Source organism: Vombatus ursinus, unplaced genomic scaffold (genome assembly GCF_900497805.2).
Source record: "Vombatus ursinus unplaced genomic scaffold, bare-nosed wombat genome assembly UNPS02008614.1, whole genome shotgun sequence".
Taxonomy (NCBI): Eukaryota; Metazoa; Chordata; class Mammalia; order Diprotodontia; family Vombatidae; genus Vombatus; species Vombatus ursinus.
The window spans coordinates 569,592-587,623 of record NW_020948392.1 but is presented as its reverse complement, the minus strand read 5'-3'; the positions used below and the strand labels follow the sequence as shown (position 1 = coordinate 587,623).

Here is an 18,032-nt window from a genome sequence, read left to right as displayed (position 1 = left end):
AAAAAAAAGAACCAGTAGGTGTTTCCTTACAAGGTTCTGTCATAAAAGGTCTGTGTTCAAATAGCAAGAGTCCTGTAATACAGAGAAAAAAAATTTCTCAAAACCTCATTTAATCAGTTTCACACAGAAGTCATTTTCTAGTTAAACAATACTACATGTAAAGAAATAAACTGGCCTGCTCTATTGTTTTGCAATAATCCTGTAAGTTTAATTTTAAATCACAGGTTATACAGTTTATTTCATTTAATCGAACCATCTACTTTTTTGCTATTTTGTTTAAATTGCCTCACAGACAGAAAATGTCATTCAAAAATTTGTTTAAACTATTTTGTGCATCAAAAAAGACAAGATTACATCCACTCAAATAGCCTTTTTCCATGCTTCCATGCTTGAATTTCCCCCCCCACAAAAAAATTAATTTGCAATAAAATCATTCAGTATTTAGTACATTTGCATTTCAAATCGTTTAAATGGAATGATGCGTAACTAATCTAAACTCACTCCCAGACATCTTTAACATATTTAAGTAAGTGATGACCAATTTCATCAACACTAAAGGATGGGATCAGATGAATAATTCTTATAACCATTTTCTTTTCTTTAAATTTTCTGGATGCCTTTTTTTTTTCTTTAACCCCAGTCAAAACTGTATACTACCATCAACACCACCCAAAGAACTTTCTTCATATAACAAAAAAACAAAAAAATCATTAAGCAAAACTACCACTTAGTGAAACCTTATCTGTTAGCACATGACAACTGTCAGAATATGCAATATTTAGCATTTCTATCAACAGCTCTCTCTCAATATCATGCAGCCTGCTTCATGCTCTGCTTTTGTCTTTCCTGCCACCCAAGAGCAGTAACTCTTTCTTTTGTTAAGACTAATAGAGAGAATCTAGGAAATACGTTGGGGATAACTTTGAGCCCTGGAGAGCCCAATAATATAACATTACTTAATTCAGTCATTTCTATAGTACAAGAAAACTTATAAATTCAAAACTGGTTATTTTAAATCTATATAAATTCCCTAATGGTCTTGCAGAAGCTCCTACTGGGAGATTACTTTTCACTGGTTGCATCATCATAAGATCTCCTTGATAAGTTCTAAAACTAAACAGGAAAAATCAAATAGATCCAGAATACTTCGGGGGGAGGGAAGGAAGGAGGGTGGCACAGTAGATAGAGCACCGGCCTTCAAATTTGGAGTCCTGAGTTCAAATTTGGTCTCAGACTAGACACCTGACACTTATTAGCCATGTGACCCTGGGCAAATCACTTATCCCCAATTGCCTTGCCAAAAAAAATACATATTGTCCAGGCTATGACATGCAGTTAAATGGACAGTCTATATAGCTGGCATTCACTGGCATATATGCTTTGGACAGACACTGCAAACAGATGAAAGAGATTCAATATTGAAAAGGTGGGTCCTTTTCACCTTTAATGACTCCAAACTTCTTTCTGAAATTAAAGCCTAACTTTTTAATATAAATATTTGACAATTATTATTCTATGATTTGTGGATTATGTAATAGTAGTCTCCAAAGAATTAAATGTGTATCATGCAGGGCAAAGGAGAGGCACATGGTATGTATAAGCAAGTTGCAACATGTAACAAATAAAGAATCGTAAAGAAGTAGGTGTCATCAAAAAACTGTATGAACAAAAAAGGAGGAGGGCTGGTCTTGTGCTAAGAATTAAAGATTAAACTTAAAACAAATTAAAAATTAAAATTAAAATTAAAACTTAAACAAAAGCAAAAGTTAGCCTCTTAAGAACACGTTGGGCAATTTGAGGCACCTGTAACAGAAGTTAGCACTGGTATGAATAATATCAATGAATGACATCATTCCTTCTTATCACCATAATGTGAGCCATTTCTCCTTTTCCCCCATTTTACAGGAACCCAAGTAGATATTTCTTAAGTGTGCCATTCATAAGGGACTAGGCAAACGAATATGTATAGGTCAGTGAAATTCAATGAAATAAATGATTCATTTAATCAATGAAACAAAAATCTATGAATTTCTTCTGATGGCAGAAAGCATTTAATGAACAATGGGATTTTTAAAATTTTCTGAAGAAAACATGCCGAGTACTTAGTATTATTCCAATTAAAGTTCAATAAGAATTGTGATCCAATATCTACACTCTTTTTTTTTGCATTTTTAAGAATTCTCCAATAGTACTTTAACATTGTACCTGTTCGGTCCTGTCCAGAGGAACTATCCTTTAAAGCTTTGACACAGCCATTATGCACCAGCTCCCCTAGTCGTCTGAGGTCTGTCTCTGACTTATCAACTAATTCAGCATCTCGAGCAATTGCATCTAATCTGAAATAAAATATCAGCAAAAGATTTATCAGGTATATTACAATAGGTTGTGGACTATATCAATAGCTGCCATTTATATAGAACTTTAAAATTTACAGGAGTTTTACATAAATGATCAAGAAAAAGTAGAGAAGTGTAACAGGCTATTCTAGCTCTGGTTAAGTTACTATAAATTCTAGTCTACACAACCTGAATAAAATAAACCATAGAAATATTTAATGGGAAATCGTTTTCCCATTAGCATAGTAGTATAGTATAATATCTTCAAAGTTAAAGGGGTGGTTAAGATTTTTATCACTTGTTAAAATGTCATTTTTCTAATCTGGAGATAATGAACCACCTGACAATTTTTAAATGAACTGATAAGAAACAGTTAACATTTCTGATAAATATGACAAAGTTTAAAAGGTAATTAATAAATCAAATAAGACAGATAGCTTGTATCATTTTTGATTCCCAAGAATAGATAAGACATTAATACAAATACTATGCAAACAGTTTGTTCAAATGAATAATACTCAAATAGGTTTTCTGGAACCAAATGAAAATTAGCTATTAAAATGCAATGTTTTACCTGAACAAAGAAATGTCATCAGAATACAATACGTAATTTCCTGCATTTAGTGGACAGTTTGACCAAAATTAAATTTTTAGCAGTAGTTTGGCTAAAAAAAGGGAAAAGAATATTCAAATCACTGACTATTACTGAAGTCAACAGGCCAGCTCAGAAAAACCAAAGGCTTTTCAGTTTGAATGTTCGTAAGATTTGCATAGCAAACTTATGCAAATAAGGATAGCACTAAAGTATCTAAAGAATCACAGAATTTTGACCTGGAATGAATTTTAGAAATTAAAATACATTAGTCTTCCCAATGGTGGGGAAAAGGTTCTTTTAAAAATGCTTTTTTCAAAATAAGTGAAAATGAAGCACCTAAATTTAAAACATAAGCACAAATTTTCTGAACAAAACAAATACAATCATCTATTTGGAAATAGTAAATTTTACTTCAAGGATAATTGCATTTACCTTTCCAGAGGACCACCAAATTTCTTGTAACTCTTGATAAACCTAACAGAAAATAATTGCTGTTTAAATGTGTGCTCAACTAAACTTCATTATTAAAAATATATCAAGTTATAGAAAATAGTGGGCATAAATGCTTATTAATGGAAAAAATCAAAGTATTGCTATCATGAACAAACTAAATGGACAATGCAAAAAAAAAAAGAATGCCCCCCCATCCATAGTATACACATATTTAAAAACCCAGTCTTATACTAATTTTAGAAACCAGTACAAATAAAACAATAGAAGCTAAAATTTATTTCAGAAATTATTTTATTATTTTCACAAGACAAAAAATTGTTTCAGAGCTAGACATTAAGTCATAGGAAATGTAGGCGTCAATGAATTCAGGGTGGGTGACAACCATATTAACACTCCCTTGATACAGTCAAGATGAAAGTAAAGAATTCTGATAATTACTCAAGGATTTAAATTCCAAGTTATGAGGTGACACCAATACTGAAAAATAAAAATCTTATTTAAAAACAAAAACATATGAGTGATTATGGAAAGGAAGAAGAGTCAAATGCCTCTTCTAAAGAAAGGCTCCAACCACTCAAATAGGCATGAAAGCATCTTTAATAATAGCTGCAGCACTTTAAGCTTTCTGGTGGAGAAGAACTTTATGGCATGTCTATAATTTAAAAGAAAAAGGTTACAATGGTTTTAATAGAAATATTAAATAGAAACTCTGAAAATACAGAAGTGAATAACATTTTTACAAACTTCAAATCCAAAAAAAAGATTACATAAACAAAAATGACAGTTATTTTCCCACTACCATTAAAGAAATGCATTTGCACATACATGAACATATTTGAAGGGATATTCCACTGTATACTGCATAGCTATCTGACCTTACTTCCCAATTGCTACTCTCAATTCAAATATCTTAATTAACATGGTTCTTAAAAAAAAAAATCATTGCAGTGTTTATAGAAAAAATATGCAAGTAATTTATCCCTTCATAAAAATAGAGTTGGATTCTTCAACATATTAAGAATGGTATGGATTACCAAAAAAAGAGAGTAGAAGATGAAAAAAACTGATGTGTCAATGTATACTTTTATTACTCAAAATGGCAATAATTTTTAAGCTAGCTACATTATGGGACCAAAAACATTAAGTTAGGTATTCAACATTTTAAATAACCTAATAGTACATAAATAGGAAGAAATGCAAGGCCAATACCAGACAGAAGAGAACCACAAAACTGCTTGTGAAACAAATCTTAGTTAACAAATTCAATTCCTGCATAAGTTGAACTTGACCTTTGGAAAGATGGGAGAGTTTGATGTTATTTTAGCTGTACCCTGTATAATGTCAAGTTGAAGCAAAATGGTTTTATTTAATCTTACCGCCTAATTTCTGCATCACTAAATCCTTTAATATTCTCTCGTGGGATAGTCCTTGGTCTTCCACGTTTCTTTGGCCTTTTTCTTTCAGATATTGAATCACTATCGGATCCAGAGTATCTTCTACTTCTGCTGCGTCGGCCTTCACTTCCATTGAAGCTAATCTGGAATGTCAAGGTGGCAAATATTTCTAAGTAATCAAAATAATAATACTCTTAGAAATAATTGCATGTACATGCACAAATATACATGTTTCATTCTGTATCTAGTTATCAGAAAATTCATAAATATTTCCAAGTCACAAAAAGATATTCCAAGTATGACTTATTACCATATCCAATATAAACATATTTTACATTAAAAGGCTACCTGTTTTGCACAGTTTCTCATCCTTGGTAGCATATATATTTCTTCAAGTTCCTTTTGTCTTTCTTCTTCTTCTAGCCTTCTTCTTTGATCTTCTGGAATGATTTCCTCCCAATTTCTTGAATTTCTTTCAGGTTCTAATTCAATATCATCTTCATCCATATTTGAAAAATTGGCTACCTAATAAAAATGGGAATTTTTAAAAGATCACTGAAAAAAAAATCACATAATAATTACAGCTCCTTAATATTAAGGAAACATTGTTTTCCCCATGAGTATAATCATAAATTGACCTTATCTTCTTTGGGTTTCTCTTTTATAATCTATTAGATAAGGGGGCTTGACTATGCAATCTCCAAATTCCCTTCAAGGTCTAAGATTCTATTTTTCTTTAATCTCCTTGACAAAATCTTTGTTATTATACAATATGATATATCAGAGCAAAAATTAAAAAAAAAAAAGTCTCAGGACAAAAATTACTGGTTGATTTCAATTTAATAATCATTTATTAAACCTCCCCTCCCCTCTGAGGACTCTGTATATTCTCTGTTTTTGGTTTTTTTGCTTTTTGATGAGGCAATGGGGTTAAGTGACTTGCCCAGGGTCAGGCAGCTAGTAAGTGTCAAGTGTCTGAGGCTGGATTTGAACTCAGGTCCTCCTGACTCCAAGGCCGTAGCTCAATCCACTGCACCACCTAGCTGCCCCAGGACTCTGTATATTCTGGAAAAATAGCTCAGGTCCCCTCCCCGGGCAGACTTCCATTCTCATCGAGACAATGCTTTTTAACAACAGGCCTGGGGTAGACTAAGGGATGGTATTTTTGGAAGGTGTCTTGCTTTCTAATAGCATGAGGGAGGTCAAATTGTTACTACATGATAATAGTGAATGTGTGAACCTGTAAAAACTGTTACTATATGAACCTGGAAGAGAAGGGATCCCCAGTTAACTTGTTACCTCTGGATGAATGTGAGGAAAGGTGTTTATCCAGCCCTTACAGAAAAATGAGGTACTCTCTCTGCAGAGGCCTCTCAAGAGGTAAAGACAGGTATCAATTATCCCCTTGACAAAGCTCCCAAGGAAGGGGAGGTTTTGGTAGGTGAGCAAGGGAACATCGGATGAATTTCGATATGAAAAGAGTGTCTATATGAACTCAAGATACTGGAACATGTGGCATGCAAGAGGCTTATGACCTCTTAGCTATAGCGAGGTTATAATTAATGTTAGTTAAAACAATGCAAAATTCAATTTAGTGTGAATTATAAAATGTTACCAGGTTATATTTTAAATGACCCAAAATTCAATTAACATATCATCATCCTGCCCTTGTTTATTGTCTAGTGTGGACATAATGTCCTGCTGTGTACCATATTGCCAATGGTTGTGCTAATTTTTTTTAAAGTAGCCCTTATCTATGAACAGACAGTTCTCAGATGAAGAAATTAAAGCCATCTACAGTCATATGAAAAAATGCTCTAAATCACTGTTGATTAGAGAAATGCAAATCAAAACAACTCTGAGGTACCACATCATACCTATCAGAATGGCCAACATGACAAAACAGGAAAATGATAAATGTTGGAGAAGATGTGGGAAAATTGGAACACTAATGCATTGTTGGCGGAGTTGTGAAATGATCCAACTATTTTGGAGAGCAATTTGGAACTACGCCCAAAGGGCTATAAAAATGTGCATACCCTTTGACCCAGCAATAGCACTTCTAGGGCTATATCCCAAAGAGATCTACATGTACAAAAATATTCACAGCAGCTCTTTTTGTGGTAGCCAAGAATTGGAAATTGAGAGGATGACCATCAATTGGGGAATGGCTGAGCAAGTTGTGGTATATGAATGTGATGGAATACTATTGTGCTATAAGAAATGATGAACAGACTGACTTCAGAAAAACCTAGAAAGCTGAGTGAAGTAAGCAGAACCAAGGGAACATTGTACACAATAACAGCCATGTTGTGTGATGACTAATATTGATAAACTTAACCCTTCCTGGCAATACAAGGATCTAAGACATCTCCAAAAGTCTCATGATGGAAAATGCTATCCACACCCAAAGAAAGAACTATGGAAGCCAAATTGTTTAAATAAATAAATAAATGAATGAATGAACGAATGAATGAATGAATGAATGAATGAATAAAAATAAAGTAGTTCTTATCAAAATGAACAAGAAAAAAAAAAACACAGTAAATGAAAATATGCCAGTGCAAAAATGATGAGGTGTGTTATTACATTAGAACAAAAAAAATATGTACTTGAAAAGTAGGACATGGTCATAGTAACTCTAAAATAAGATGCAATGTCAGAATGCCTGAATCTATGATACAAAATATTATATAAAACACAGTAAAATAAAATAAAAAGGCAAAGTTGCATTAGCTTTCTATGGTTTGCAAATAACTACCAGTAAAAGAAATATTATAATGTTAGAAATAAAGCATGTGGATTGCTAGTAGCAATCCATTAACTGTATGAATTGAAGATCACAATCAAAAGAAGATTTTATCTTAGCAGGGCAGCCATTCAGACAAAAGCTTAACATTTAAATAAGTCAGTGAAAGACAACTGAAATCAAGTGAACAGTGAAGAATTTTTTTACTGAAAGCCTTTATTGGTTTGATCACTTTAAAAATCAATTTCAGTTGGATACTACTAAAATTATTGGAGAGGCAGTCAACACAGATGAGGATGTGACAACTAAACTAAAATGTTTTGATGAAAATAACTGCTTTTTTTGTGTATAAGGAATAATACTTGAGAGGTAGAATCAAGAAGCAGAGTAGCAGAAAGTGATACACTGAAGTCCTTTCAAATTCCTTTGAACAAATCTAGTAAATGCACCAGATCAAATCTTAATAGGGAAATTGAAACTAAAAAAAAAAAGTCAAAGTCATTTTGCCAACCCAGGTGAACATAGGGAGAAGGATAGAGAACACTGTTCAGACTACAGATAGAGTCTGACCAGGAGCAATGCAAGAGAAGACCAGTCTAGGGAGAGGCTGTGTCCCAGAGGGAGAGGACGCCTTAGGTCAACCCCAGACCAATGCCAGAGCATTGAAATGGTAACAGGTGCCATGTGTCAGCTTTATTGTTCACTGCTTAGTTCTGGTTCAAAGATGAAGGGTGGACTGAGAAAGGGTCCCCTGTTTGGGAGATGTAAGCCAGAAGCAAGTTCAGAAGCCAGTAGCAGTGGTGTAACTTGGCATTTCAGTTTTAGCTTCTAGCCCTATCTGAAATCTGCCAGAGGAAAACTAAGGCCGGATTCCCAGACCAAAGAAAAACTTATAATTCTGTCACTCTGAACCTTCCCAGCTTCCCAGTTGACTGACAGTGTCTGTGTCCAGTAGCAGTCCACTATGGCTCAGATTCAAATTGTAGAGATAAGACCAAGGAGGCAGCAATCAGACTTTGCCCTGGGAGCACCGAAAGCCTCCAAGTCTCTAGTCTGACTTTCCCTGAGGTCAACACAAGAGTCAATGCCCTCAGAAAACATTTACAGGGAAAGTCTCAAAGAAAAACACAGCTTGGATACAAAGTCAACTAGAATTTCTGGACAACTTGAAATACGAGTTAAATGGAGAATTTAAAATTTTTTTTAATAAAGAAATGACTGTTTGAGGGAAAAAACAGAAAAGAAATGAAAGTTATGGAAAAGAGAATTGGAAAGGCAAATAACAGCTTGGAATAACCAACCATCTCCCTAAAAATTAAGATGAACCAAATGGAAGTCAGTGACCCCTTGAAACAAAATATTAAAAGAACAACAAAAGACTAGAAAAAAAAATGAAATGAAGTGTAAAATATTTCAAAGCAAAAACAACTGACTTGGATAACAGATCAAGGAGAAAAAAAAATTAAGAATCATTGGATTATATGCATGACCAAAAAAATGAGCTTACATATCATCTTTCAAGAAATCTTAAAAGAAAATTGCCCAGATCTTAGAACCAGGGGCCAAAGTATAAATGAAGAGAATTCACTGGTCACCTCCTGAACAACAAAACAAAAACAAAAACAAATCCAAAATGAAAATTAGCAACAACATTAAAGTGAAAATACAGAACTTTCACGTCAAAATAAAAATAGTGCAAGCAGCCAGAAAGAAAAAAATCAAGTACTGAGGGGGCACAGTCAAAAATCACACATGATTTAGCAGTCAGCAGTGCAAAGGAGTGGAGAGCTTAGAATACAATATCCTGGAAGGCAAAGGATACAGGTTATAACCAAGAAAAATTTTCCCAGCATAACTGAATATAATCCTATGGAGGAAAAATGAAATAGAAGATTTCAAGCATTCCTGATGAAAATACTAGAGCTGTGTAGAAACTTTGAAGCCCAAAACACAGGTGATAAGAGTAACTTTAATAAAAAGGTAAATTTGAATAACAATCATAAAGGACTAAAACAAGGATAAAATACTTACATTCAAATAGAGGGAGACGATATACGTAGCTCCTGAACCTATCTATCACTATCAGGGGTAACAGAAGGAATCTATATAGACAGAAGACCTGGGAGTGGTTTTCTGTCTTGATGATCTTAGGAGGAGGAAGAGGAAGAGGAAGAGGAATATACAAGGGAGGGATAAGTCTAGGGAAAATCATCTCACATAATCAGGGGTACACAAATAGACAAACAGTGAGATGAGATGAGAAAAATGACTTTTACTTGAACCTCAGTGTCATCTGAACTTGTCAAAAGGCGGAAGAATACAGAGTGGGGTGTAGAAAACATTTCATTCTACAAATTAAGAGGAAACAAAGGGGAGAAAGGAAAAGGGAGAATTAGAGGGAGGGGAGATTAAAGAAAGAATTAATCCTAAGCAAAGCAGACTCTAAAGATGTACAAACATATTTATAGCTCTTTTCAACGTGGCAAAGCATGGGAATTTTGGGAGGTTCCTGCAAAATGGAAATGACTGAAGAAGTTACAGTAAATAAATGAGACAATACTACTGTGCTTTAAAAAGTGATGAAGAGTATGTTTTTTAGAGAAACCTGGGAAGAACTGTATGAACTGATGTGGAGTGAAATGATCAGAACTAGGTGAACAAATTATACCATGACAAAAATACTGGTAAAGACAAACAACTTTGAAAGTATTAGAAACTCTGAAAAATGTACATGATGAACTATGATTCCTACTAAATGAAACATGCCACCCATCTCCTGATGGAAAAGTGAACAGTTAAAGAAACACTCTCTCTGTCTCTCTCTTTTCTGCACACATCTATATTTGGACATGGCCTATGTGGAAATTTGCTTCGCTTAACTATACTTGTTTGTAACAGGGTTTTGTTTTTCCTTTGTCTCAATTAGGGTGAGAGGGTGAGATGAATTTTTGCTGAATGAAAAAATAAAATATAATTTAAAAAAATATAAAGAATTACACTTAACTTTCTTTTAAGGTTAGATGCATATGTCACCCTATAAAAACCTCCTGCAGTATCTCAGGCACTGACATTTAGGGGATGTGTGCCTACAATAATAGCTATTTGCTACTTTACATGATTTAATTTACTTAAGATGTCTGAGGGAAAAAGTGACACCTCTGAATCTCTTATTTGAAACCTTATAAACTGCAATAATTTTATTTCAGTGGCTAGCAAACTGGAACTAACCTGGCTGAATCAGATTCTGCTAAAAAATTGCCCGCAATGAAAAATATATAGTCAAGAAAAACCTTATCCTCAAACTTAATGAATTTATTATATTTTGTTTCCAAATAAAATTCTTACTAATACCCTTAATATACATGACTAGGAAAATAACAAAAGAGTTAATAATACATGAAAATGTTTATACAACCTAACTACATTGATTGTTAGTCTACCATAATAAGACAAACATTTTCTTTAAGAAGGCTATATACTTTTATTTTCCAACAGACTAACTTTTATTTTCCAGCAGACTAAGTTGAAAAGAAAAAAAATACTTAAAAAGTATAACAAAGGAAAAACTATGTATCTTAATCACAAAATGCCAGAATTATGAGGGAATGAAAGCAGCCTATTAGTTGATAAGGAAAATGAGGCCCACTGATGTTATATAATTTACCCACCATCATGGAATCTCAGGTCTCCAGATATCATTTAGTCTAACCTAGACCTAAAAAGATATGCTCATGCTAGAAGATCTGAGTCATATATCTCACTGCCTTCTAAAGCAACACATTTCACTCTTTAACAGTTCTGATAATTAGGAACTAGCCTTTTTTTTTTTAAACACCAAGCCAAGTTCTCCATCTCAAAACTGATCACTACTAATTCTGCTCTCTGCTTCAAGACAGAATAAATATCTTTTTTTTCCACGCGATAGTTTCAAATACTTAAAGATGGATATCATGTTCTATATGTCTAGCCCCAACTAAGCCTTCCCTTTCCCCGGAAAACTAGGTCTCTCAGTTTGACCAATGTATGGCATATATCTCCTCTCAGCATGGTAGGCACCTTATAAGCACTTCCACTTAACACAGAAATAAGAACTAAACCAGGTCTCCCAAATTCTGTTAACTGTGTTCTTACCACTATTCCAAATGATACTCAATTTTCATATAAATTGTTTTTTTAAAAAAAAAATGCTTCAAAAATGAGAAATATACCTTAAACTGGGAAAGCAATTCATCTCCTACAGTTAATGGGCCTGGTTCATTTTCATGAGTTTCAGCTCTCTTCAGGATTTCATCAATATCCATTTCCTATAAATGGAAAGAATGTTTTAATCTTGGTAACTTAAGTGTGGCCATATCTTCTCCCACATAAATTCTGTGTGTTAAATTCTCTTTACCTGAGGCTCTTGTTCTTCTCCTTCAGGTTCTTTAAAAAGTTCTTCAGCACCAAACTTTAAAATTGCCGATAATTCTTCCTTATTAAAAGGTGTAGAACTAAAGCAGAAAAAAAGGAACCATGAATTACACATAAACAAGTTAATTCAGTATTGTAAAAACACTTCTTTAAATATTTATGTGTATAACTATAAACATCCATGAAAATCTATGTAAAAATCAGAATCTAGCTCAACTGTTTGATGTTATCAAGACACTCTCTGCTTATAAAACATTTACCTTGAGGGAGCAGAACCTGTGTGTAGAACAGTCTTCCCAGTTGTGTCCATTCTCTGAATTACCAGATGATCAAGCACCATCTTTTTTTTGGCTCTTTCAAGAATATCTTCTTCAACTGATCCTTTTGTAACTAGACGATAAATATTAACCTATATAAAAAAGTACACCTCAATTTATATAAATTATAAAATGAAGAAAGTTACTACTGTTACAAAGAAGCATGTTAGGGAGTACAACTGCCAATATAGTTTACTGTTACATGCAATAGTTTGTCTTATGGGAATACAAAGATGAAAAGCCTCTTTTCTTGAAGAAGGTTTTAATTTAGTTGCAAAAACACAACAAAAATAACCATAGTGTAGGTATCAAAATACTAAAGAAATATAGTGGAGAAAAATCACTTGGGTTGAGAAGACTGGAGAAGGTAGTAGAAGAGATGGAATTGGGATGGGCCATGAAAGATGAATAGGATTTTCACAAAGGGAAGGGAGAATTAGAACATCATGGATATGGGGACATTGAATAAACTAAAAAAAAAAAAGCAAAAAGCATGGTTCAAGGAAGCTTAGCTATAGTAATACAGTATAGCACCAGATTTTAGAGAGTATAGACTTTAGTGCACAGAAACAGAGAACCATTAAAAGTTCTGGAGCAAGATGCTGTCATGATTGCAGCCAGACTACATGTAAAATGTATTGAAGGGAAAGTGATCAGAAGACTGCAGACCAGCTAATAAGCTATTGCAATGGTCCAAATAAGAAATAAGAAAGGACTGAAGCAGGTGGTTGTTGTGGAAATGGAAAGAATGGGATGGAGAGATTGGACACTACCTTCAACATTCACTTATTCTTTAATCTGTGTATGGCACACTGTGCATAAGAGTTGGAGAGTATAATTAATAAGACTTGGTGACTGGTTGGACGGTAGCAAATGATTAAAACTTTAGAGTTTGAAGAGACACAATGCTTTGTACATAGTGGGCATTTAATAAATGTTAAACCAAACATATTAATTTCAAGGTTTCAAACCAGTGAACAGAAAACTGGTAGTAAAATGTACAAAAATACAAATGTCATAGAGGATAGGCATTTTCTGTTGTTAACAGAGAACAAGGGGATAAATTCACTGTTGGACATGTTGATTAAGGTAAAAGGAAGAAGTCTTGTAGGTAGCTGGAAATGCCAATCTGGAGCTTGGAAGAGAAGGGACAATAAATAAAGATTTTGAAGTCAGCCACAAAAATATTAAAGAACTTCAGAGATGGAAACATCCACAGAAATCATTTAAGCTAATCCCTTCACTTTACACATAAGTAAACTGAGACTAAAAGAGTGACTTGCCCAAGCTTTCCCAAGAGCTAAGCCTGGTACCCTTACTTTCAGTCCAATGCTGCTTCTAAAGGGCACCTCGGTAGAGCAGCAGATAAGAGTGCTCGGCCTCGAGTCAGAAAGACTCATCTTCCTGACTTCAAACCTGGCCACTTACCAGCTACGTGATCCTGGCCAAGTCACTTAACTCTTTTTGTCTCAGTTCCTCATCTGTAAAATGAGCTGGAGAAGGAAATGGCAAACCACTCCAGCATCTCTTCCAAATAAAGTATAAAGTGTGAAATTATTCCCATGTTTTTATGTACAAACAACAGGGCTTTTTAAAGGTATGGTCTTCTTAAATATTAGCTTTACTCTCAAGTCACTGGTTGAACTTTGGGGAAATTCAGTTATACATCAATTAGAACAGGGTTTCTTAGCCTTTTTTATGAATCATGAACGTCTTCTGACAGACAAATGAAGTCTGTGAATCTCTTGTCAGTATTATATTATTAAATGCGTTAAGTAAAATACGTAGGATTATAAAGAAAATTGATTATACTGAAATTAAAGATGTAATTTTTGACATCCAAGTTCACAGATTCCCTGAAATCTAACCAGATACCCCTAAGGATGTGGATCTCAAGTCAAGAACTGCCCCTCCTTCCTAATAGTGAGATTCAATCTTCCTAAAAAATGAAAGACAGTAAAGAATGAACAAATATCAATTTAAAAAGCCCTATGTGAAGATTGGATTTCAGACTGGTGATGTATTTGTACCTGTTTTTTCTGCCCAATTCTATGGGCTCTAGCTTGTGCCTGAAGATCATTTTGTGGGTTCCAGTCAGAATCAAATATAACAACAGTGTCAGCAGATGCTAAATTGATGCCTAGTCCTCCAGCCCTTGTGGAAAGTAAGAAACAAAAATCCTATAGAAATAAAAGAAAATAGTGACACTTTTAAATCCATCACAGTTGAATGTCATTAGAAACAGATGATGTAACAATATTAATTCTCTGAGAGGAAACTAGTGATATCATGGAATTAGCAAATTTTAAATGTCAAAAGCAAATTTACTTTTCAGCAAATGACTTTGCATTATAACTTACTTTTGTTTGTTTTTTGGTGAGGCAACTGGGGTTAAGTGACACATAGCTAGTAAGTGTCACATAGCTAGTAAGTGTCAAATGTTTGAGGCCAGATTTGAACTTGGGTCCTCCTGACTCCAAGGCCGGAGCTCTATCCACTGTGACATCTAGCTACCCTTATCATAACTTATTCTATAAAAACTTTAATGCACAGTTCTCTTTCTAACACAGGAATAAAAAAAAATTCTTTGACAGTCAAAATAAAGGAGAAATCTACTTAAGAATAATTTTCTTAATCAAATTGACCAATATATAGACATTTCAAAGTTACAATAATAATTCATCATGGTTACTAAAGAGATATACATATATTAAATGTTTAAATGGGAGAAAATAATCAAATTCACACCTCAGATCCTTCAGCATTAAAATGATCTAATGCTTGTTTTCTTAATTCTCCTTTGATTGAACCATCTAATCTCTGGAATGACAAAAGCATCAGTTAAAGATAATGAACAGGAAAACAATAATTTAGTCAAAATTCCTATATGAAACATGAAATAAAATTGCAAAATAAAGTAAATGTGAATGAAAATACAAAGCTCATTAATAAAACTGAGGTAGTTCTAATCTCTCTCAGTGAGTTTAGAGGATAATAAGTACCGTAAGTCCTTTCTTTTAGGAGTCATATATGGAAGTAACATAAGTGATGAAACAAGCTTCTTTAAAAATAATTTAAAAGATTGCCAAAAATTTTTCTGCATGATTTTAACTTTGCCAATTACTCTTAACTTACTATCAGAGTTGGCACTAAATACTAACTTTTCAGTTGAATTTATGAGCAACTGACAGTTGGTTTAAGTTCAAAGAGGCTTAGAATTACATATCTAGAGGCAGAAGGGACCTTAAAGGTTATCTAGTCGTGCGTCAAACTCGAATGGGGGTGAGTGATATATCATACATAAGGACCCTGTCTACTACACAGTGAATTAGAAAATCATATATTAACATTATGTTCTATTTTACTTTTATTTATTTCGTTAAATACATTTTATATCCCAATTACATTTTAATCTGGTTCAGGTACTGTTAGATGTCTCAGATCTGGCCCACCACCCTCATTTACAAATAAGGAAACTGAGGTCTAAATCATTAAAGCGATTTGTCCAGGGTCACAACAGTAGCAAAGTATGATATTAAATGCAGATTCTATGATTCTTTGTTCAACACTCTTTACATTAAATCATGTTACCACCAATTGGGATTAAGATGGCAGGGATAATTTGAACTTTTTCTCAAGGAAACAAATTTTATTTTCAAGAAGTTTACAACTACGGAATCTCTCTTAGATTCAAAGATCATACTTTAGTAGGTCAAAACTAGACCTACACTAATTATCAAAGGCCAGGGTACCTTGTACAAAGCAGGTGCTAAATAATTATCTACAGAATTGAATTCCCTTTTATGAGAGATTATGTCTACTTTTGCTATACTACCATCCACTATTGTGGCACTTATAAACTCATGAACTTAACATAAGGCATTTAAAAAACACTTAAAACACCCTGGTACCTTTCATAGAACTTTTACATTTTTTTTAAACTATCTATCACATTGATACCAACCCTACCTACTGCTGAACAGCTTCAAAGGGGCTAGTTAACTTCCACAGGAACAATTATATAAAAGAGATGAGCCAAACAGTGTTATAGTAGGGTTCAAGAATTTCAGAGTATGATCTGGTTATTAGCAATGTTATTTCAAAATCATGTTGGCATGATAAGCCTCATGAGGAATGCTGTATTTGAAAAACTGTCTCTAAACAATGACCTCTAAACAGAGAAAATATTTTTATTTTGCCCTGAGATTCCTAACCTTCTGCTTTTCTTATCTAAAACTATTACTTGGAATATGCCTATCATTTAATTGTGTCCTTGGATTTGGATCCATCCCTACAGAATGTCTTTAAGCCATTTACAGAGCTTTAAAAAATGTAGGAAAATTGTAAGAACATAATGGTTCTTTGGCTAAAGGTAAAGAATGAGCAGAAATAAAGATAAAAAAGAAAAAGAAAATAGGACAGTTGTTGAAATATAAAAATGATAAAAGCAAGAGATCTTTTGAAAGGATCAGAATATTAATGTCATTTTTTAAAAAGTCTGAAAGATAATTTTGTATAATTTTCTTGGAAAGTAGACTAAAATTTAGGAACAATAATAATGACAGTTCAAGTTTAAAGTGAGTCTTACCTGAAAAGGGAATTGACGATACTTCAAATATTCTGCAAGTATGTCTAACATCCGCACCATTTGAGAGAAAATCAAAACTCTGTTGCCTCGTTCTTTTAGCCGAATCAACAGCTTATCAAGAAGAATTAATTTTCCACTACTTCGGATTAAATGCTAAAGAAGAAATCAGTTATAATTATTGTGTATTATGAAAAAAGATGCAATCAAATGTAATCCTTCATAGCAAATTTGTTACATATAGGTTAAAGAACAACATGATGAAAAATAAAATTAGCTATTTTGAAAAGAAGTTTTAGTTCATATTTATCTCTTAAAGACCTATATAAATTTGAGTGACTATTATTATACTCAAGCTCCTTTAAAAATCTTTTAATCTGCTTTTCCCAAGCTTCCTTCAGTTGAAATTTATTTACTACTGTATGTCACTATAGGCTGAATTTTTTTTTTCCTACACAAAAATTCAGGTTTCATCATATACTTTCTACTCAATGCCAAGTCTTGAAAAGATTTCTGCTCCAGACCAACCTTGCACCAGCAAGAAAAGACAAACTAGAAGTGAAGTGAAAAAACAAGCCAATACCCTCTCACTACTGCATTCAAAATTCAAGTGGAATCTTAATTGTAATAGAAGTTTATTCATAAGGTCAAAACACCTGATTTTCAATGTCATTAAAATTCCTCAAGTCTCAACCAACCTGTTGTTGATTGGGTGTTAACGTCCTTTATAAGATGCAAGCTGTCGGCTGGGATTCTTAAAATCTAGCCACGGCTCTGATTCTTATAATCTAGCCACTGATCAGATTCTTATAATGTTCAGACTCCTTAAGAGTCTGCCCAATATGATGAATGTTCTAATAAACCTTGTGTGTGGCTGAAAGAAGGCTTGGGTCAAATTCTTTCGGGCAGGACCCATGTGTTGTGATTTTGGGGTCCCAGCATCCCTGAACCTCTAAACCGCATCATTTCTGTATATAAGGTCCATCTTGTCTCCTTTAAGATGCTCAGATTCTTAGAATCTGGACAATACCTCACAGACTCTTAGAGTCCTTAAGTGTCTGGCTAATGTGGCAGATCTTTAATAAACCTTGTGTTTGGCTGAAAAAAAAAATGCAAGCTGTCTTTTCCTGAAGGAATATGACACACACACACACACACACACACACACACACACACACACACACACACACACA

At 33.7% G+C, this 18,032-nt stretch overlaps 1 protein-coding gene across 4 annotated transcripts in view; it reads right to left on the bottom strand.

Annotated features, from left to right (window-relative positions):
- LOC114034228 (chromodomain-helicase-DNA-binding protein 1) overlaps positions 1-18,032 on the bottom strand; it is a 118,445-nt gene that overhangs the window by 31,799 nt on the left and 68,614 nt on the right. For 2 of the 4 annotated variants that reach the window (XM_027849827.1, XM_027849829.1), the window contains exons 17-27: positions 16,843-16,995; positions 15,003-15,074; positions 14,285-14,434; positions 12,198-12,346; positions 11,921-12,017; positions 11,736-11,831; positions 5,127-5,303; positions 4,761-4,921; positions 3,364-3,405; positions 2,206-2,336; positions 31-72 (exon numbers count right to left, since the gene is read on the bottom strand). In XM_027849827.1, the coding sequence (XP_027705628.1) occupies positions 31-72; positions 2,206-2,336; positions 3,364-3,405; positions 4,761-4,921; positions 5,127-5,303; positions 11,736-11,831; positions 11,921-12,017; positions 12,198-12,346; positions 14,285-14,434; positions 15,003-15,074; positions 16,843-16,995 (1,270 nt within the window). The remainder of the gene's footprint in view (positions 1-30; positions 73-2,205; positions 2,337-3,363; positions 3,406-4,760; positions 4,922-5,126; positions 5,304-11,735; positions 11,832-11,920; positions 12,018-12,197; positions 12,347-14,284; positions 14,435-15,002; positions 15,075-16,842; positions 16,996-18,032) is intronic. The other 2 variants (XM_027849828.1, XM_027849830.1) reach the window with 1 other exon arrangement.